Source organism: Dipodomys merriami, unplaced genomic scaffold, assembly GCF_024711535.1.
Source record: "Dipodomys merriami isolate MVZ:Mamm:240054 unplaced genomic scaffold, mDipMer1.0.p SCAF_90, whole genome shotgun sequence".
Taxonomy (NCBI): Eukaryota; Metazoa; Chordata; class Mammalia; order Rodentia; family Heteromyidae; genus Dipodomys; species Dipodomys merriami.
The window spans coordinates 2,406,251-2,428,838 of record NW_027206513.1 but is presented as its reverse complement, the minus strand read 5'-3'; the positions used below and the strand labels follow the sequence as shown (position 1 = coordinate 2,428,838).

General features: G+C 44.8%; 1 protein-coding gene across 1 annotated transcript in view; it reads right to left on the bottom strand.

The window, feature by feature from the left end:
* Mertk (MER proto-oncogene, tyrosine kinase) overlaps window positions 1-13,320 on the bottom strand; it is a 133,904-nt gene extending 120,584 nt beyond the window's left edge. The window contains exon 1 of the mRNA XM_070013306.1: window positions 13,060-13,320. Coding sequence (XP_069869407.1) covers window positions 13,060-13,120 — 61 coding nt within the window. The 5' untranslated portion in view covers window positions 13,121-13,320. The remainder of the gene's footprint in view (window positions 1-13,059) is intronic.
* Between the last annotated feature and the right edge of the window lie 9,268 nt (window positions 13,321-22,588).

Here is a 22,588-nt window from a genome sequence, read left to right as displayed (position 1 = left end):
ATTAGAGACAGAAATTACCCTTAAGGAAAGGAACAACAGAGTCTTGACAGGACAGACCATCATAAGTCAACCATGACTTGCTTAGCCTGACCAGATTGCTCCCCTCAAATGACAACAGAACAACTTCTCCTAAATATCAACCAGAACTGGGGTCATTACAGTACTAACTGAACCTGGGGCCTTGGGCAAACTAGACGAAGTGATCAACACTTTGCCCAAGACTATTTAATAATAATGCATACTTTTCTACAACACCCCAATTATTCTTTCTCTACTTAAACTTAAAATTTATGTTTGTACCCTGAAGATGGGTTGAAATGCTTACTTTGCCCATAATTATCCTTTTTTTCTGCCCTTTGCAACTATTCATCTCTATTTTATATATCAAGCAAGTGGTTGGACCTGATATGTGGAACCCCTGCAGTTGGGCCTATGGCCCGGAACTGGTTACATTCTCAGAAGGACACCTCTATACTTCAGACAACTCCAGATAAAGCTGGAATGAATACTTTATTACGAGAACAGACTACCTAGGCAGCAGGGAATGCAAGTTGCCAATAGCAAAGAATCCATTGGCACAAATCATTTTTCAAGACACACTCTGAGCTGGGCACTGGTGGCTCACACCAATAATCCTACCTACTCAGGAGGCTGAGATCTGAAAATCAAATTTCAAAACCAGTTTGAGTCCATGAGATATTTATCTCTTATTGAGCACACACGCACACACATACACATACTACCCTGTACTTAGTCTCTGTCCTCAGTTCTAGGCTGTTGCCTAAGGTTGTTCATATCAAGAGTCAGGACCCTGTGTCTAGAACCTTATTGTGAAAAAGTGTCCTACCACTTCTTGCCCCTTTGGGTAGTGTAATTGTCTCCCTAGACTTAAATTTAGTTATCTGCTCTCCTACTTGACAAATGGAAACTTCAAATTTTGGAAAGATTGCTACAGGAGATTTAGGCCCAGGCCCAAACTCCTGGCTTTCACAGGTCAGGTGTAGCCTCTCTCCCCAATACACCAAATAAAAGGTGAGTAACACGGAAGGGCAGAAAAGGAATTTATTGTACCAAAGGAAGAAAGCACTTCAGCCCATTTTCCTCCCTCTTCCCTGAACCCACATTTGCTATAGTAAATGTTCCTTCTATGGGAGGAAGAACTAATGGCCTGGAAGAGGCATTAGTAACTGACAAACAGGCCTAGTCACTGGTGGTGTTTAGATGACCCAGGATGGCTGGCAGTGGCCATGGCAGTGGGTTGGTTAAGTCTCAGGTCTGGTCTTTATTGGTGCCTGGCAGGTGACCTGATCCTTCCTGGGTTCAAAGATGGCTGCAAAGCGGCTGCAGGAGAGAATGGTTCAGGGCAAAGGACATATATGCAAAGTAAAGGCCAGGATGCCTAACTTTTATCCTGCTTTCAGTTACTTTATAGGCTCAAGTAAGGTGTCAGTGCTTCTCAACAAAAGCAGTGGTTAAGTACCTATTACAAAGCGATCAACACATCCCAGGTGTCCCTCTAGGTTAAGATCAAAATGGAGATGAAAACTATCTTTGCACTTCCAAAGTGGTCACTTTATTAAGCTAAAGCTAATGAGCTTCCTTTCTTTTTGTTTCAATTTTTCAAAGAAGATTGTTTTCATCCATGCATTCTCAAATCATGTGGCAGGATTGCAAAAAAGGCTTACAGACTAGCTTCACTTCCTGTGTGGAGGGCACCAGCCTGCTATTCATTGCACAAACTCACTACACAAATGGAAAACCATACTCCAGAAACTGGCAGCTAAGGGGGAGGAAGAGGGAAAGGCCATGCATATTTATCACCTCCCAGAGAGTTCACTAAGCAGCACTGGATGAGAAACTTTCAGCCAATGTGAATCTCATCCTAATATTCCCTATGAGGACAGCTTGTTCTTACTTGCAAAAATGACCATTTTCAAAACCATAGTCACGCCTATTTGCACTCATAGCTTTAACAAAATATCCCCATGGCTTAAAACAGCAAAACAACCCCTTCTCCAAAATAAACAAGGCTTCCTTTGTATATTTAATGTGAGGAGAGACCACAGCTAAGGCCCATTCCAAGATGTTTACTGTCCCTGAATATTGAGGTAACTAAAGCCCCAAACATTTGCCTGATAAAGGACCAACCTAAAACCCAAGTGCTGAGCACCAGACCCTCTTGGGGTTGGCTGGGCAGGATACTAGCCCTGTGTTGACCAGATCTTGCTGTTTGTGGCTCATTCACAGATGCTAGACAGCACCTTTGAAGGAAGCAACTAAGAAAAATCTGGACTATATTGACCAGGTACAAAGAGAAACTCAATCCTGCAATAGATTGCACAAAAATCTAACATCCAGCCAGATCTTGGTGGCTCTTACCTGCAATCCTAGCTACTCAGATGACTGATATCTCACAGATCTTGATTTGAAGCCAACATGAGCAGAAAATTCTCTGAGGCTCCATCTCCAACTAACCAACAAAAAGCAGGGCTGGAAGTGTGGCTCAGAAGGCAGAGTACCAGCCATGAGCAAGCAAACTAAGCAATAAAGCCTTGAGTTCAGTCTCTGTACTGAACTAAAAACAAAAACCAATAACACCAAGCTTAGGAAATTAAATGCCTTTCTCCAAGTGGAATTCCCAAGTAGAATTAGCTTTTGGTGTAAAACTTCACATATATGACTTTTGTTCTAATGTAAAGGCAACATCTGTTTTCTCTTTTCCTTTCTCGGCCAGTGTGCCCTCACCCACAAGGCCACCTTCAGGACTTCATGGAAATCCATTTTACTGTGGAGTTGAAAGAGGTACTGGTGACAGATGAAATGGACAAGGAGGGAATCACACAGTTCAGAGCTAAACGTAATTTCTCAATGAAATGTTCAAGACATAATCATCCTTTCCTCCTTTCTGACTTTAAAACACTGAAACCCGGGGCTGGGAAGGTGGCTCAGTGGTAGAGCGCTTGCCTTGCATGCTTGAGGCCCTGGGTTCGATTCCTCAGCCCCACATAAGCAAAAAGAAAAAAAGCCGGAAGTGGCGCTGTGGCTCAAGTGGTAGAGTGCTAGCCTTGAGCTGAAGAGCTGAGGGACAGCGCCCAGGCCCCATGACTGGACCAAAAAAAAAAAAAAGAAAGAAAGAAAAAAGAAAAAAACACTGAAACCCAAGGAGGTGACCAGGACATTGCAATCTCACATGAGGCCACAACCACTGGATCTGCTGCCAAAAGCTGTTGGGTATTATCCAACATGGGGAATTTGGGTACCTGTTGGGGTGAAGAACCTATCACTCGTTAAAATAATAGTGGTTCAACTGGACTCTGGTGGCTCACATCTGTAATCTTAGCTACTCAGGAGTCTGAGACTTAAGTATAGCAGTTCAAAGCCAACCCCAGGCCGGAAAGGTGAGACTCTTATCTCCCATTTTAAAAATCCAGTAGTGGAACTGAGGCTCAAGTGGTAGAGCTGTAGCCTTGAGCAAAAACAAGCTCAGAGACAGTGCCAAGGCCCTGAATTCAAGCAACAGGATCGGCGCGACTGACAGACAGACAGACAGACAGACAGACAGACAGACAGACAGACACACACACACACACACACACACACACACACACACACACACACACACACACACACACACACACACACACACACACACACACACACACACACACACACACACACACACACCAAAAGACTTTATTTGGAAAGCCAAGTTTGAGCTGGTAAAAAGGAGAATAACCTAGAGGCTACCACTCAAAAAGCCTAAATGAAACCAAAATAAACCAAAATGTACCCCCATTTGGGAGCAGAGTTGGGAAAAACTGAATATGAACTGGATCTCATTTTTATGCCTTCCTTAGAGGCACATGTCAGGAAGCTATTCCTATACACCGTCAAGCCTGCACTCCACAGGGGAAAATATGGGGTGGGGAGGGAAGGGCCAGTGCCAGTCTCATATCTAGGAACTGGACAGGTTCTGAGTCGGTTTTGCTGACAGACTACTGAGCAACAAAATCCTAGGAGCAAAGGACTTTGGCACTTAAAGGAGGATGTCCCACAGTCCCTTCACAAAAGTATTATGAAGGTTTTTAATTAGGATACACTTAGTGAGAAAAGAACCCTGCACACAACACTCTGTCTAAAAAAAAAAATGATCCATTACCTCCACAATTGAATCAGTAATCATGGCTAGTGATTATGGAAGAATCAGGTGTCACTGGCTCCATTCATCATTCCTAACAGGTTTATGAAATTTTTGGAGCTGTTTGATAAAACAGTAGCTCCAAAAACCAAGAAGGCATACTAAAGGAACACTATTTTTTTCTCTAGTTTTTATAATAATTAACTTCTTCCATGAAGAGCAATCTGGAGCCAGATGCTTTGGATTAAGATTAAACTGTAGGAGTCATGTGTTAAAGTCAACCTGTTCCTGGACAAGGTTAAACCTAGGAGCTTATCGATTTATGTAGTTTTTGGATGTTTTTACAGGAGTTATTTTATTATAACAGGGAAAAGAAAGAAAGAAAGAAAGAAAGAAAGAAAGAAAGAAAGAAAGAAAGAAAGAAAGAAAGAAGGAAGGAAGGAAGGAAGGAAGGAAGGAAGGAAGGAAGGAAGGAAGGAAGGAAGGAAGGAAGGAAGGAAGGGAAGGAGAGAGAAAGGAGAGAAAGAGAGAGAAAGGAGAGAAAGAGGAAGAAAGAAGAAAGAAAGAGGGAGGGAAGGAAGGAATGAAGGAAAGAAGGGAATCAGTGCCTTTTCCCCCAAGAAGAAAATGAGAATTAAGACTCTAAAAGTATTTTTAATTATTTATATAAAATCAGGCTTCCATTTTTTTCCAAATTAGAATAACTAGGAAAATATAAATGAGGTTAACACTGTTCAAAAATATCTTAGCCAGCTGCTGCTAGTGGCTCACACCTGTAAATCTTTATTTGAGGATCCAAGTTCAAAGCCAGCCTAGGCAGGAAAGTCTGCAAGATTCTAATCCCCAATTAGCCAGCAAAAAAGCAGGAAGTGGATCTCTAGCTCCAGTAGTAGAATGTCAGCCTTGAGGAGTTAAAAAAAAAAAAAAAGGCAGGCCTTGCATTCAGTACAATCTCTCTTTCCCTCTCCCCACCTCTCTCTCTCTCCACCTCCCCACCTGTAAAAAAAAAAATCCTGGGGCTGGGAAGGTGGCTCAGTGGTAGAGCACTTGCCTTGCATGCATGAGGCCCTGGGTTCGATTCCTCAGCACCACATAAGCAAAAAGAAAAAAGCCGGAAGTGGCGCTGTGGCTCAAGTGGTAGAGCGCTAGCCTTGAGCTGAAGAGCTGAGGGACAGTGTCCAGGCCCAGAGATCAGGCCCCACAACAAGACCCAAAAAAAAAAAAAAAAAAAAAAATCCTAACTTTTCCAGGAATTAAATCATTTGGTGGTGGAGGTGGCACAGGATGAGAGGTCCAACAAGTCTGCTTCTGGAAAAGCCAGAAGGAAGATGCAGGAAACAAACACCTAATGGTAATGATGATGATGATGATGATGATGATGATGATGATGACGGTGTGTGTGTGTGTGTGTGTGTGTGTGTGTGTGTGTGTGTGTATGCGCACCTGTACAGGGACTTAATTCTTTTGGGAGAGAGCAGGGTTGTGGAAATTAAACTAGTGCTTTGCACATGCTAGGCAAGGCTGTGTTAGTAGACAACATTCCCAGCCCAGCATGATTCTTTTACCCTATTCTCACATACTCACTGAGCCTCTGAATGACTTGTAAAGGCCAATAGAAGTATAGGGGACAATGCTCCTGCTATCCTAAGTTTACTGCTTATTGGGGAACAGTGAGAGGAAAAAATTAAAAAAAAAAAAGTAAGGTAAGGAGGAGACTGGGTGGCCTTATGCCTGTGATCCTAGTTACTTTGGTGGCTGAGATCAGGAGTATCACAGTTTGAAGTCAGCTTGGGCAGAAAAGTCCCTGAGGTACTGTCTCCAAAACAACCATCAAAAAGCAGGGCTGAAGCTGGGAGCTGGGTGGCTCATGCCTGTAATCATAACTACTTAAGAGACTGAGATCTGAGGATCAAAGTTTGAAGCCACCCTAGGCAAGAAATTCCATGAGACTCTTATCTCTAATTAGCTACCAAAAGTACCAGAAGTGGAGCTGTGGCTCAAATAGTAGAGCACAAAAGTTCAGGGACAGCACCTAGGTCCTGAGTTCAAATCCCAGGACCAGAACAGAAGAAAGCAGGGCTGGAGGTATGACTCAAGTGGTAGAGTATCAGTTGAGTAAGCAGTGAGGCCCTAATTCAAACTCCAGAACTGAAACAAGGAAAATAAAAAGAAAGTAGAAATTAAATGAGGGGGTGAAGAAGATTGCTGCTGTGGTGGGAGTGTTCCCAGGAGAACATCTCAGCTGAAGCCCAAAGAAAGAAAAGGAACTTAGCATACTGAGATTTGAGGGAGAGAGTAGAGCCAGAGAAATGGGGACTGCCAAAGCTGTTCCAGCATGAGAAAGCAAGCATGCAGGTGGCAGGAACAAGGGGGAAAATGACTAAAAATGAATCAAAGAGGGTGGGGGAGGCCCTGTGAGTCTGAAAAATCTGGTAAGGAAAGGAAAGCTAATAGAGGATGCTTCACAAGAGGACAATATAATCACATTCATTACCAAAAACGTTATTCTGGCACATGTGTTCAAGGCTCTGGCTCCACTTTTTTTCTTTTTTTTAACCTGGCAGTCTGTTCCCAAGTCACAGGCACTAGTAAATCACTGGCCCTTCTCCCAGCTTTATCTAGAATTTTCTTTTCCTTTTTTGTCAATGTGGGGCTTGAACACTGGGGCTGGGCGCCGTCCCTGAGCATTTCAGCTCAAGGTGAGCCTTTTACCACTTGAGCCAACGCACCACTTCCAGTCTTCTGGGGATTAATTGGAGATAAGAGTCTCTCTCATAGACTTTCCTGCCCGGGCTGGCTTTGAACTGTGATCCTCAGATCTCAGTTTCCTGAGTAACTAGGATTACAAGAGTAAGCCACTGGTGCCTGGCTCTAGAAATTATTTCTTAAAATATGATTTAAAACATGGTTTTACTCATTTTAAAAGAAAGTGCTCCAGGGCTGGGAAGGTAGCTTAATGGTAGAGTGCTTGCCTAGCTTGCAAGAGGCCCTGGATTCGATTCTTCAGCACCACATAAGCAGAAAAGACTGGAAGTCGCGCTGTGGCTCAAGTGGTAGAGTACTAGGCTTGAGCTGAGGGACAGCGCCCAGCCCCAGAGTTCAGGCCCCATGACCAACAAAAAACAAAACAAAGCAAAACAGAACAAAAAAAGTGCTCCAAGAAACATCTTAAAAACTTTACACAAGGGGCTGGGAAGGTGGCTCAGTGGTAGAGCACTTGCCTTGCATACTTGAGGCCCTGGGTTCGATTCCTCAGCACCACATAAGAAAAAAGCCGGAAGTGGCGCTGTGGCTCAAGTGGTAGAGTGCTAGCCTTGAGCTGAAGAGCTGAGGGACAGCGCCCAGGCCCAGAGTTCAGGCCCCACCAACCGGACCCCAAAAAAAAAAAAAACTTTACACATTTTTTTTTGCGGGGGGGAGGGTGGTTGTGGGGCTTAAACTCAGGCGCTGTATCCCAGCTCTTTTGCTCAAGGTGCACTCTACTACTTTGAGCCACAACACCACTATTGTTTTTCTGGAGGTTAATTGGAGATAAGAATCATTGACTTTCCTTCTCTTGCTTTCTTCCAACTGCAATCCTCAGATCTCAGCCTTCTGAGTAGTTAGGATTACAGGCATGAGCCACTAGTGTCTGGCTACATTGTTGTTTTTTTTTTTTTGATTGTGAAAATACTGTACAGAGGGATTACAATTTACAATTACATGGGCAAGATAATGAGTATATTTCTTATCAAGCATTGTTGCCTCCTCCTTTGTTTCCCCTTCCCATCCCTTCCCATATCCCCTCCGCCCCCCCCACCCGAACCTCCCCCCGCCAAAGTTGAAAAACTTTGTTTTTCAACATAACAACTTGTACATCTCATTGTTGCAATGGGTCCACCTGTATCCCTATTTAAATGATTTGTTTTTTTCTTTCCCCTCCACAAATTATACCAACATCAAATACAGTGAAAGCAGGGGTTATACCATGGGGGAGGGACATACAAAGCAACAAAGAAATCATCTTATAAATATATTAAAAACAATCGCATGAAAAAAAAACATTTGAATAGTTATCTTGGGGTTCATTTCCCTAACATCAACTTATCTGACCTTTTATGCTTGACTCAGACATATACTAGTTGGGGCTGGGAAGGTGGCTCAGTGGTAGAGCACTTGCCTTGCATGCTCGAGGCCCTGGGTTCAATTCCTCAGCACCACATAAGAAAAAAGCCGGAAGTGGCGCTGTGGCTCAAGTGGTAGAGTGCTAGCCTTGAGCTGAAGAGCTGAGGGACAGCACCCAGACCCAGAGTTCAGGCCCCACGACTGGACCAAAAAAAAAAAAAAAAAAAAAACAGACATATACTAGTTATTGCAAATAAGGGAAACCATGGGACCTATGTTTCTTTGGGCCTGGCTTACTTCACTTAATATAATTGTTTCCAAGTCTTTCCATTTCCTAACAAATGGGGTAATGTCATTCTTTCTGATGGAGGCATAGAATTCCATTGTGTATATATACCACATTTTCTTGATCCATGCATCTACTGAAGGGCATCTGGATTGGTTCCATATCTTAGCTATGGTAAATAATGCTGCAATAAATATAGTTGTGCTGGTAGCTTTAGTGTGGTCTTGTTTGTGAACATTTGGGTAAATGCCCAAAAGCGGGATTGCTGGGTCATAGGGGAGCTTTATGTAGACTTTTGAGGAACCTCCATACTGCTTTCCAAAGTGGTTTAACAAGTTTACACTCCTACTAACAATGCAGTAAGGTTCCCTTCTGTCCACATCCCCTCCAGTATCTGTTGTTATTAGAGTTCTTGATTCTTGATTCTAGCCAATGTTATTTTGATTTGCATTTCTTTTATGGCTAGAGAGGTTGAGCATTTCTTCATGTGTCTATTGGCCATCCTTCTTTCCTCTTCAGAGAAGTTTCTCTTTAAGTCTTTAGCCCACTTACTTATTGGGCAGTTGTTTCTTTGAAGATTTGTTGTTGGGGATTTAAATTTTTGAGTTCCAGGTATATTTTAGATTTGAGACCCTTGTCCGTTGAATGGCTAGTGAAGATCTTCTCCCAATCTGTGGGCTTTCTATTGACCTTACTAGCTATGTCCTTTGCCATGCAGAAGCTCTGCAATTTTATGCAATCCCATTTGTCCAACCTTTCTTTGATTTGTTGTGTTTCTGGGTCCCTATTAAGAAAATCTCGGCGTGCCAAGGAGACCTAGGGTTTCTCCTATTCCATCCTGTAATGTTTTCAGAGTGTCTGCTTTGACTCCAAGGTCTTTGATCCATTTGGAGTTGATTCTGGTGCACAGTGATATTTAAGGATCTAGCTTTAGTTTTCTACAAGTAGTAAACCAATTTTGCCAGCACCATTTACTGAAGAGGCTGTCTTTCTTCCATTCTATTTTTTTAGCTCCCTTATCGAAGATTAGATGGCTATTGGTCTTTAGGTTCATTTCTGGGTTTTCAATTCTATTCCATTGGTCCTGAGGTCTGTTCTTGTGCCAGTACCAAGCTGTTTTGATTACTATGTGCCTGGTTACTTTTAAGACCTTTAAAAATTCATTAGTTCATCAAATATACTCTGTTTATTCCCCCAAATCATTTAAGACCACTGTAAAGGTTGCAAAAGCAAAAATTAAAAAAAAATTAAAAGTTCTCCCTGGAAGAATGTTTACAACATACTGGAATATATCAATTTGAAAGATACAGTTAAAATTATTTGGACAATTTTAAAAGCTAAATTTGTTCTAAGGGTTCACACATCTAACTCACTAGTTGAGTTCTTAGGATGACTTCACTTCTATCAACATTTGTATTTCTCTTTCCTCTCCCTGGTCCTTCCTAGAGCCACCCTCAGCCAACTTTTGCTGCTCACTGGTGCCCCCATCAGAAACTGAGCAGAAAGGCAGGAAGGGAAAGTTTTGAAATAACCTTGGCTGAGCAGTGATTCGGAGTCCATGCCTTTGTTAAATTATGTGTGTGTGTGTGTGCACGTGCGCGTGTTTGTAATTCTTCTGTCAAAACAATGCTTACACTTTAACAGTTTATCTATTTCTTTACAATGTAGTCATACCTTCACTTTCTTCTCTGTGGTCAGAAAACCACAAAGAACCATGATAAGCAATATGAAAATATTAACACTGGACACTCTAATTTCCATTGCACTCTATTTTCTACACTACCCTCATTTCTAATCCTGCTATTTAACTCATCCTGGGGTTATAGCCAAGTGACAGAAAATTTAACATAACATGCCTAGATGCTGGGTTCAATCCTCAGAACCAAACAACAATCCCATCCTTTCAGTTTTTCACAAAGTAAGCTAGGATATTGAAGATATCTCACTGGTACACTTCAAGGTTAAAAGCAAAGAAAACTTGGAGAAACTTCATTCTTCCTGCTGAGTAGATTTCAAAAGACATATACTTATCTGGCAAATGCTGATGATCAACTAGTTCCTAATTACAGCTTTCAAAATTCAGAAAATAAAACATGCAATTTAGCCAGGAGGTGGTGGCTCACACCTGTAATCCTACCTACTCAGAAGCTAAAATTCGAGGATTGTGGTTCAAAGTCAGCCTGGGCAGGAAAGTTCATGAGCCTCTCATCTCCAATAAACTACCAAACAAAAGCCAGGAAAGGAGTTGTGGCTCAAGGGCTAGCCTTGAACAGAAAAGCTCAGAGACAGCCCGAAAGTTCAACCCCAAAAGCTATTGTTCCTGTCACTGTTTTCCCATGTTTACTACATTCAATGCCCGACTATTTATAGCCAGCTAATACTTGTGGCAAAATATACCAGATTTACAGATTAGAAGACTGGATCTGGCAGAATTGCTAAGAATTTCTTGAGGATTTTAGGGAGGGAAGTTATGAAGAACAGGAGACCAGGACTATCGGAGTTCTTTGCTGGTTTGTTTTTTGGGTTTGTTTTTTTGTTTGTTTTTTTTTTGAGCTCTTTGCTGTTTTTCCTCTTGATGTTTGTTTTCAATTGCTATGTTGTCTCAAATTGTAAATTGATCACATAATTCAATGTGCAAAACAGAAAATGCACTATGAGAATTTTTTCGTTTTTTCCAATTTTTTCAAAAGAAAAAGTAAAAGAAAACAAGCAGGCCAGGGATGGTTTACAGTGTAATTCTAACTACTCAAGGCTGAGATCTTGGGGGGGGGGGGCGGGGAGAGGAGTGGGTGGGGGAGGTGGGGTAGGAAAGGGATAGTAGGAGAAAAACAAAGGCGGAGGTAACAATGCTCTACAAGAAATGTACTCATTACCTTACTGATGTAGCTGTAACCTCTCTGTACAGAATCTTTACAAGAAAATAAAATATTTTTAAATAAAATATTTAAAACAAAAAGGAAGATCAAAGTTCAAAAGCAGCCATAGCATTAAAGTCTGTGAGGCTCTGATCTCGAGTTAATTACCAAAACGCCCTAGTGGAGCTGTGGATTCTCTCTCTCTCTCTCTCTCTCTCTCTCTCTCTCTCTCTCTCTCTCTCTCTCACACACACACACACACACACACACACACACACATGCACACTACGATGGAAATATGTGAAGACTGACTATAAACTGAACTTTCAGGTATTCTTAAAAAGACATCTTTTAGCTGGGCGCTGGTGGCTAACGCCTGTAATTCTAGCTATTCAGGAGGCTAAGATCTGAGGATCACGGTTCAAAGCCAGCCCAGGCAGAAAATTCCATGACACTCATCTCCAATAAACCACTCAGGAAACCGGAAGTTGCGCTGTGGCTCAAATGGTAGAGCACCCACCTTGAGCTGAAGGACAGTGCCCAGGCCAAGAGTTCAAAGCCTACGGCCGACCTCCCCCCCCCACACACACACAAAATACATCTTTGTGCTTTTCTTATTTTTCAGTCAGGATCTTCCCTGTTTTATCTGGCAAGGCTGGACCATCCTTTCTACTGTATCTGTAATCTCAACTACAATGGGCAAAAATTTGGCCAGACCCTAACTTCAATCAATTATGAGCAAAAGTTAAAAGCCCCACTCTAAATGGACATGGAACCTTTTAGAGGAGGGAGAGTAATTGAGATGCGTTTATTCGGGGTCCCCATGTCCTCCAGTTATGATTAACACCTCATAAGTTTCCTCCAGCCTCTTCAAGAAGCACACCATGGATCATACTTGAAATCGCCCACCCCAAGCAAACACAGAGAAACCTTCCTGGCCGGCACTGACCAGTCCAGGCTTCTTACTACTAGTCACTGCACTTGGCAGAATCGGGCTAAACCTAGACGCGCCCTGCCCTGGCATACTAGATTCTGTCCTACCGCAATGGGAAAGAAACGCGCTCCGCTCCCCCAGGCATCCACACTCCCTCGGGGTCCCTTCAAAGGAGAGGGCCAAACTTGCTCCTAAATGCCCAGTGGGAGCGGCCGGGACGCCTCCCGCCCCAGTCGCACGCCCAACCTGGGCAGATCTCTACCTCGAAGCCTGCTCTTTCTTGGCGCATGGGTCCCAAGGGAGACTCAAATCTGGGGCTCCAAGAAACCCTAGAGAGGGGTCCACCCGGGCCAGGCTGTCTAGGAGGAAGTTCTTGGCGCGTTCTGGACCAGACCTGCGCCCTACTTTCCGTACAGCCCGGAGCTGGTGGACTTGCCGCGCGCCCGTGCCACTCATGAGGGACCCACGAAGCCTGCACCCACGGTCGGGACCGGGAGCCCTCGACTGCCCCGAGGGACAGTCGACCGGGAGCCCTCGGGGCACTCGAGGGCTCGCGGGAGAGCTGCGATCCGTGGATGGCTGGGTTCGCCCGCTCCGTGACCAGTAGGCACGGGTAGGTAGGTAAGTGGGGGAGAGGGCGAGCGCAACCTGGCCAGCAGCGGTGCGCGCCGGGTGCCCGCGATCCCCCTCGGTGGCTGCGGGCCCTCGGACCCCGGCCTGGCCCGGAGCGGGAGGCACTCACCTCCACTCCACAGCGCGGGGAGAAGGAGCCCCAACAGCAGCCGTGGCGGGGCCAGCCCCATGGTGGAGCTGCGGATCTGCAGGTTCTCTCCGGACCGACGGAGCACGTCCCAGACGAGCCCAGCGGCCGGCCAAGCGCAGCACAGCACAGTACGGCGCCAGCACAGCAGCCCGGGCCGGCGGCCGGGACAGCGGCGCCGCGGAGGCCGAGCCGTCGCAGATCCAGACGCGGAGGGCTGGAAGGGGCGGGCCGGGGGCCGAGTCCCGGCGGCACTGAGCAGGTCGGGGCGGGAAGGGGCGGGAAGGAGGAGGGGCGAGGGGGGGGAAGGAAAGGAAGGGAGCTGGAGGAGGGGCCGGGGAGGGGTGGGCCGGGGAGGAGCCGAGCCCCGGGGGGGGCGCTGGAAGGGAGGGAGTGGAGGGGGTGAGGGGGCGGGCGGCGGGGAGCCTGGGTTCAGCCAGAGGGGGCCCGTGAGGGCGGGCAGGAAACCGAGGGGAGGGGGCTGCAGACTAGGCAGGCCTCTGGCGGGGGCCGCGCGGTGGGGAAGGGGCGCGGGCACTGAAGGGCCCGAGAGGGAGTGGGAAAGAAGGGAGGGGAGGGCTGGAGGCGGGGCGCTGGCAGGGTCGTCGGGCGCCCCTGGCGGGCCTGGCGTCCCTCCCTGGTGGGCACGAGGAGGGCGGGGGAGAGGAGAGCGCAGGACGCAGCCCCAGACCCGTTCCGAGGTCCAGCCGCCTGGGCGCCGCGGTGCCAGCCATCGCGGCTCCGTGGGCCGGGAAGACCGGGCAGCTCTGCTCCCGGAGGGGGTGGCCACGGAGGCAGTGGCCCGAGCGGAGCGCGGCCTCCCGGCCTGCGAGGGGCCACATCGGCCCTGGCATCGCGGAGCTGCCAGCCCCCAGCCCAGCGGGTTCGGGGAGGAATTCTGCTGCGTCCCCATGAGGGGGTCGAGGAAAAAGTGCAGGACGAGGAAGAGCCGGCGAGGCAGCTGTGAAGTGTGCCCCAGAGCGCGAGTGCGGACGGGACAAGAAGCCACTCTGGGTAGTAGTTGCAACAGTGCCTTTCATGTAACAAAGTATTTTTAAAAGGAAACTTTTTTTTTACCAAGAATGTGGTGTCTTGTTTGTTTTGCTGGTAAGTGGGGGTTTGAATTTACGCCCTCACATTCGCAAGCGCAGCCTCACCCGGAGAGCCACCCCTCCAGCCTTTTTGCTTTTGTTAGTTTTCAGTCAGGATCTTCCTTGTTTGATCTGGCGGGACTGGACTACCATCCTTTTTGCTGTATCTGTAATCTCAACTCCATGGGCAAACATTTAGCCAGATCCTAATTTCAAAATAAGGACAGAGGCGGGGTCCAGTGGTTCTCGCCTGTAATCCTAGCTATTCAGGAGGCTGAGATTTGAAGATCGTGGTTCCAACCCAACCCAGGCAGGAAAGTCTGTGAGATTCTTATTTTTAATTAACCACAAAAAGCCAGAAGTGGAGCTGTGCCTCAAGTGGTAGAGCACTAGCCTTGAGCACCAAAGTTCAGGGATAGTGTCCACGTCCAGTGTTCAAGCCCACAACTGGCAGAAAACAACAACAACAAAACAAAGACAGATTGGGGACACTCAGATCTGTAATCCTAGCTCCTTGAGAGGCTGAGGTAGGGGGATGCCAGCCCAAGCGTGTGGGGGGGGGGGGGAAGGGGGTGTGGTTTGGGGACAGTTTGTAAGACCAATAGCTGCACACAGTGACATTTGCACCTGTCAGCTTCCTAAATGCACTGCACCCAGGAAAAACCAAGCTCATCTATAATATGTATAATATGTATAATCATATTTGTATGATCTTAGCATATGTGTGAGTATGTGTGTATGTAAAACCAGTGTGTAAAAGGGTCTGGCTCAGTGATAGATCATCTACCTAGCAAATAAATGCAAGGCCCTGAGTTCAAGCCCCAACACTGCCAAAATAAACAAACACTAAACAATAATGAATTTCCCAAATTCTCACTCCTCAGTGACTTCTGCTTCCTCTCGGCTTAAGAGCCAAGGAACTTGGGCTGATCTCAGACTCCCTAGTAACTAGAATTATGAGAGTGGCTGTACTTTGATTTTTTAGAGAGAATATTGCTGTGTTGCTTAGTCGTGGGCTCAAGGGAGCCCCTGCTTCAGCCTCCAGAGTAGCTGAGACCACAGGTACTTTTTTGTGCCAGTACTGGGACTTGAACTTAGGGCCAAGGCACTAGTCCCTGGAGCCACAGCTCCACTTCTGGTTTTTTGGTGGTTAATTTGAGATAAGACTCATAGACATTCCTGCTGGGGATGGCTTGGAGCTGTGTTCCTTAGCTCTCAGCCTTCTGAGATCATATATGAGACACCAGTACCTGGCTCTCATGACCCAGTCCCCTTTCTCTCTGGTCATCTCCTGACTCCACTTCCATTTACAAAGGTCCCTTGATCCCCTAGACTGCTGGCTTACTGTAGATTTGGGAATGGATTTAGACAATTAGGATTTAAACTGACAGCAGAAGCAAAATTGGTGTGGTTGTCAATGGGTTGCATCCCTAGTCCTGCAAGAGCAGAGGGGTCAGATGAACAGACCACATGAGCTGTTTGTCACTCTGCTGCCAAGCCCCTGACTCAACTTTAGCCAAGCAGGTTTAGAGATCTTTTGAGAGACTGAAGCTGTATCCATGGCAGGGGAGTGGAGGAGGGGGAGATTGACGGAAGGAAATGGAAAGTCCTGCATTCCAATGGAACTTTGAAGGAGAGAAAACAGCAATCTTGCAATCTCTTTGCAACCTCCTTGCAATCTCTTGCAAATGTGGAGATATATGAAGCCACCTCCAAGGGCTCCTTACATGGTGTACTGTCCCTCCCTCAGGAGGAAGCACAAGACAGTGAGTAAACCTTAGATCAGACTGCCTGGTAGAGATGGACAAGGTGACCAGGGCAGTACAGAGCTCTTCTATGGATTTCCTTGCTAATGTTCATAGATGTGAGGCACTTCTCTATGTGAGAATGCTGTTGGTTTTGTTTCATTGATAAACTCATAGCTTTGTGCTTGTTAATACTGCTTGAGCATAGCTCCAGCTACTTTTGCTTTGGTTATTCTCGAGTCATGATCTTGCTCTTTTCTTCTTTTTTCTTTTTTTCCAGGCCCACCTGGAACATGATTCCCTACTAACATTTCTCTCTGTAGCTAGGATGACTGGCACTAACCACTATCCCCAGTCGTTTCTGTTGAGATGAGATCTCACAAACATTTTACTTAAGCCAGTCTGGAACTTGGGCTGATCTCAGACTCTCTAATAACTAGAATTATGAGAGTGGCTGTACTTTGATTGTTTTTAGAGAGAATATTGCTATGTCGCTTAGTCGTGGGCTCAAGGGAGCCCCTGCTTCAGCCTCCAGAGTAGCTGAGACCACAGGTACTTTTTTTGTGCCAGTACTGGGACTTGAACTTAGGGCCAAGGCACTAGTCCCTGGAGCCACAGCTCCACTTCTGTTTTTTTGGTGGTTAATTTGAGATAAGACTCATAGACATTCCTGCTGGGGATGGCTTGGAGCTGTGTTCCTTAGCTCTCAGCCTTCTGAGATCATATATGAGACATCAGTACCTGGCTCTCATTTTCTTAGTGAAGTCTGCCTTGTACAAAACCATTCTAGTTCTCTGTTGCTGTGTGTCATGCCACCCCAAACATAACTGGACTAAAGCTTTGGCCATTTTTTTTTTATTCCAGGATACTGAGGTCCAGAGATTTGAACAGAGCATAGGGGAGAAGAATTGACATTGTTCCTAATCTCTGCCTGAGACCTTCAAATGGCTGGCACCTAGTGTCAGCAAACTGTAGCTTGCTGTGTTCTGTGCCTTGTCTTTACAAATCTGTGTTATTCTAACACAGCCATTTGTTTCTGCATCACACATGGATGAATTTGTGCTACAACAGCAAAGCTGAGTTGTGACAAAGTCTGTATGGCTCATAAAACCCTATGGTATAGTCTTTCCAATGTTGGCCTAGACTTGTTCTAAAGATTTGGCCACACACATAGCTACCACCTACACTGGGGTAATTTGGAGAGGATCTAAAGGATTGAAGCTTAGATTGAAGCTTAGGACCCTGAGAACAGAAATCCCTGTGTACAAGGTGGAAACTTTGTGGCCTCATTTGTGGCTCTGCTTCACTATACTCTCTTGGCGGATACCAGTACAACCTACACTCATGGGAAGGAATCACTCAAGTACTTCATAAAAGAAGTGTCAAAGAGTTGGCAGCTATGTTTTTGCTTTTGTCAGTACTGAGGTTGAAACTCGGGACCTATTTGTTCAGCTGGCTTGCTTACAGTTGGCACTCTACCACTTGTCATGACTCCAACCTAGGCTTTTTGCTGGTTATTTTGAAGATGACATCTCTTGGACTTTTATGCCAGGGAGAGATATGAAACCCTCTGAACTATGATCCTCCAGTTCTTGCTTAGCAGCTAGGATTACAGACATAAGCCACCAGTGCCTAGCTTGTAACTATGATTTCAAACCTTTACAAATGCTAACAACTCAAACACAAGATATTAGCTCTATTGTTTTAATTTCACACTTGCCATGCATACAAATGGAATGACAAATGCAATGTCCTGATTACTCCAGTGAGCAAAACATGTGAAGAGAATTTGAAGAGAAAGAAAAGAACTAAACCTCATTGTACAACCACTTCCATGTTTACCGCCTCCACCCAAGAGGCTACATTTGTGAATCTTCAACAGTCTGCCCATTGTGTTCCCTGAGTCAGGGACCTGTGTGTTTCAATAAGAATTCCTCCTGGTTATTATCTAAGAAAAAGAGGGAGTGTTAAGGCCAGTAGTGGTGTTCATCCAGGGCTAAGGAAGATTAACTTCACTGATTCGATGTAAGTAAAGTAGTATCATGGTTGCCATTGGTCTCTGCACAGACCATGTTAAACATATTAGGGTGAGGACTTAAGACTTCCAGCTGAGGGATGGGAAGGTGGCTCAGTGGTAGAGCGCTTGCCTTGCATGCCTGAGGCCCTGGGTTCGATTCCTCAGTACCACATAAGCAAAAAGAAAAAAGCCAGAAGTGGCGCTGTGGGTCAAGTGGTAGAGCGCCAGCCTTGAGCTGAAGAGCTGAGGGACAGCGCCCAGGCCCAGAGTTCAGGCCCCACGACCGGACCCAAAAAAAAAAAAAAGACTTCCAGCTGAAGGCTGAAGGCATGAAATGATCAGACACACTCTTCACTGACCCATTCTACATCCACATCCACATCCTGCTCTTTGTCCTGTGAGTCACTGTTTCCTTCTCCCTTTTAGCCTTGTCATAGCAATGTCCTGTAATACTTTTGCCTTTGTTTCATTATATAGGTCCTCAATCCCATGCACTTTAAGATAGTGATGACTGACTACCCAGTGTTTAGATATCTGGATTGGCTTCCGGATAGTATTGGAATGACAGTGTGCTAGAGAGCAACTCCCTCATTTCCCATTGTGCACAAATAAGCTGGGTATCTGCTGGATTTCAGGTATTAAGCAGATACCTAGAATGTATCCCTAGGACTTCACACAGCATCCTCACCAGGGGCTTCTTATTTCATGGAGCCTAGTGACACTCAAGATCTGTCTCCTCCTTACTCCCCAAGGTCCATACTATCATCCTCTAGTAACTCTACCCTGATTTTCCTCTGGTGAATCACACTTCTCACACTCACATTCACTTCTGTCTCTGAGCCTGGAATGAGGTTTTCCTTGCTACCTTTTCCCCTGAATTCTCTGCATTTGAATCTACCTGATGCAACCACTCAGATCTCTGCATAGCTCCTTCTTTTCCATGAAGATTTCAGTGCCTGCATTATGTTGCTCCCTTCACTTTATCTCTGTCATGATCTTGGTGGGTTTGTACCATATTAATGACACTGAAATGTGACCTTAATCTCTTGTTCTCATGTTAGAATGCTGAGTAACATGTGGGAAATGCTTATAAGTGCCAAATTCTTGGTTTGCTGGGAAACTGGGATGGTAACAAGAAGAGCATCAACTCACGGGCTGGAGGCATAGTTCAAGTGGTAGAGTTCCCACCTAGCAAGTATGAGGCCTTGAGTTCCAGCTCCAAACTGGAAAACAAAGTCAATTTTGAATGCTCAAAGTTGTAAGGGAAATGTAAGCATCTCATAGCTTCTTGAACAATTTAAATGGTGCCTAGAAGAGACTTCATTCAATATGCTGAGCCATATGATGAGAGTGCAGTGACTAGTCCTTGGGGGTAGACTATAGGCAATGCCATCTATTTGGAATATTGAATTGAGTACAATTGCTGTGGTACAACTGTGCAATGGGAGTTAAAGAGAGTTCTATCTTTGAATATTCTCCAAAATCCAATTTGTTACAGGAAAAGACTATAATATAGCAAACAGCAGTAATGATGGAACATGCACAACAATCAAAGGCTACTCATGGTAAGGGCCAGAAGGCCCAGTGTAGCTCTCATGTCCTCCTACCTGTAAGGAATGTGACTAGATGCACTTTCTCTCTGGGATTAGGAATAGTCAATGAACAGGAAGCCCAAATGGAGGGCAGTGGGGATTATGACACTTTGATGATAGACATTCTTCTAAGGCATAATAAAAGAGTTCTGTGAGTCTCACTAGGCCAGGTATATACCATCTGTGTCATTGTTTGCTGCAGAAGACTGTACAGAATTCTCCCTGAATCTCCTCAGACCCATGATTAAAATGGGTTTGCCTTACGTGCTTGGCTGGGGGTTAGTGTCACACAGGAACTTTGGCATAACAGCTCAGGCTAATGCTAGGCCTGCTGGACTTAATCCTCACAGCAAAATGAAGCTTTTGTAGTTGTTGCAAAATGAAATGATACAATTAAAAGAACTCACTCAGCACAGTGAATGTGATAGCGAAATAATGTTGTTTCCTTTGGTAGATTTTTTTATCTTTTTTTTTTTTTTTTACTCTCTTGAAAGATGCTCCATTCAGCAGGCTGAAAATGTACTGAAGTAAAATTGTTTAGTAACTTATGCCATTAGAAATAAGACCTTACCACTAAAGATGTATACAAGGTCATTGTTGAAATTTTGTACTTTCTTAAGGGAAGTGGAAAGTGATATAGTGGTTGTAAGTGAATCCTTTTGAGGTAGTAGAAAACATATGATAAATACAGGATCTAACTAAGCATTACAGTTTGTTAGGAAATGGGGGTGGTGTATTTTTTACCATGATGAAATGAGTCTCAAAGACTTTCCTACCCAGTCTGGCTTTGAACCATGATCCTTAGATCTTAGTCTCCTAAGCAGCTAAGATTATAGGCATGAGTCAACAGTGTCCAGTGAAGGAAATCTTTGTACTTTTAGGTAGCTCTCTTGCTCAACCTTTGGTTCTTAGCTTGCTCAAGCACAACATCGGAAGAAGCATCAGAACTGTACTTCTGGAGTGAAGCACAGGTACGACCTTCTTATGTAAGTGGATACTGTGGGAGCACACAGTTATTTACTTGTACTGGAAGATGGAGCAGGCTTTAGACGCTAGCTCAAAAGCCAACAAAATTAGCCAGGCATTAATCTTAACTACTCAGGAGGTTGATGTCTGAGAATCACAGTATGAAGCCCACTCAGGCATGAAATTCCTCATGAGACTCATCTCCAATTAACCTCTGAAACACAGGAAGTAGAGCTGTGGCTCAAACTGGTAGAGTACTACCCTTGAGCAAAAAGAGCTCAGGGACAGCGGCCAGATCCTGAGTTCAAGCTCCATGACAAAAGAAAAAAAAATGGCCAATAAAGTTAAGAAGTAGAGTGCAAACTTTAGAACTCACAAAGCCTTATTTTGATGGAATTATGGATAACATTGTGCTTCAATAAGCATATAAAAATACTGAGACAAGCTGGGCACCAGTGGCTCATGTCTGTAATCTTAGCCACTCAGGAGGCTGAGATCCAAAGATCACAGTTCAAAGCCAACCTGGGCAGAAAAGTTTGTGAGAGTCTTTTATTATTATTTATTTTTTGTCGGTCGTGGGTCTTGAACTCTGGGCCTGGGCGCTGTCCCTCAGCTCTTCAGCTCAAGGCAAGCGCTCTACCACTTGAGCTACAGCGCCACTCCCTGTGAGAGTCTTATCTCCAATAAGCCACCAGAAAACCAGAAGTGGCATTGTGGCTCAAGTGGTAGAGTGCTTGCCTTGAGCTGAAGAGCTGAGGGACAGAGCCCAGGCTCAAAGTTCAAGCCGCCAAACCAACAAAAAACAGACAAACAACATGAGACAATAATTCATATGTGTTCAAACTCAATGTCATTACATATAACAGAATCCTTATACATTTTTACTTACTAGTTTATAATTCATTTTACTGTCTTGTGTGATTAGTTTAAAAATCTAAGTGGCTAGTTGGTAAAAATTTTTTTTATTAGCATCAATTAGTTATAAAACTGGGTTTCATTTTGACATGTTCATATATACATGCAATATGCCTTGAGCAGACCAACCTTCTTCAGCACTCTCCTTCACCCTTTCCCCCTACCCCCACCCCCCACCCCCCCGCATGCCAGTCCTGGTCTTGAACTGAAGACTGGGCACTGTCCCTGAGCTCTTTTTACTCAAGGGTAGCACTCTACCACTTGAGCCACAGCTCCACTTCTGACTTTTTTGGTGGTTAATTGGGGAATAAGGGTCTCACAGACTTTCCTTTCTGTAGTTAATTGGAGATAAGAGTCTCATGGACTTTCCTGCTGGCTTTGAACTGTAATTCTCAGATCTCAGCCTCCTGAGTAGCTGGAATTACAGGCATGTACCATGGATGCCCAGCTTTTGCTCAGCTTTCTTGCTTCAGCTGGAGTTCTCTATTTGCACCATGTCTCTAGCTCAGCTTTTTGCTGGTTAATTGGAGGTAAGAGTCTCATGGACAGTTTTCCTTAGGCTGGAGTCAAACTATGATCTTTGATCTCAACCTCTTGAGCTACTGACTCCTGGCAAAGTTCTGTATGTTTTTGTATGTGGTATGAATCAAGATTCTTTTTTGCTCAAGGATATCCAGTTTTAAAGCTTTAATTAGCATAGGGACATCCAAGTCTTCCAGAAAAGACTATTTTCCCTGCTGAATCAGTTTTGCAAGTTTGTATAAAACAATCAATAGGACCAATTCCAAGCATGGGCCACACATATGTCTTTATTCCAATGAGTACCACGGGAGAAGAGATAAAAGTAACTTTACACTAGAGAAAATTGACCTACATTACCTCAGCCAGATGATCAAGGATAACATCTACAATGATAAGTTATTTTGTTATAATGGGATGAAAAATGGGACTCTACCTTCCTCCTCAAATCTATATCTAGTTTAATCATGACAAAAACATCACATAAACTGCAGATAAGGGATATCCTATAAAATACCCTATCAGTATTCCTCAAAACTTATGAGCTTATAGCTCACCCTGTAATTCTAGTTCCTTGGGAAGCTGAACAGAACTGTGGCCCAAGGCCAGCTGGGCGGCAAAGTGTTTTTGCTTTTCTTAAAAATCAGATTTTTTTTTTAATGACTG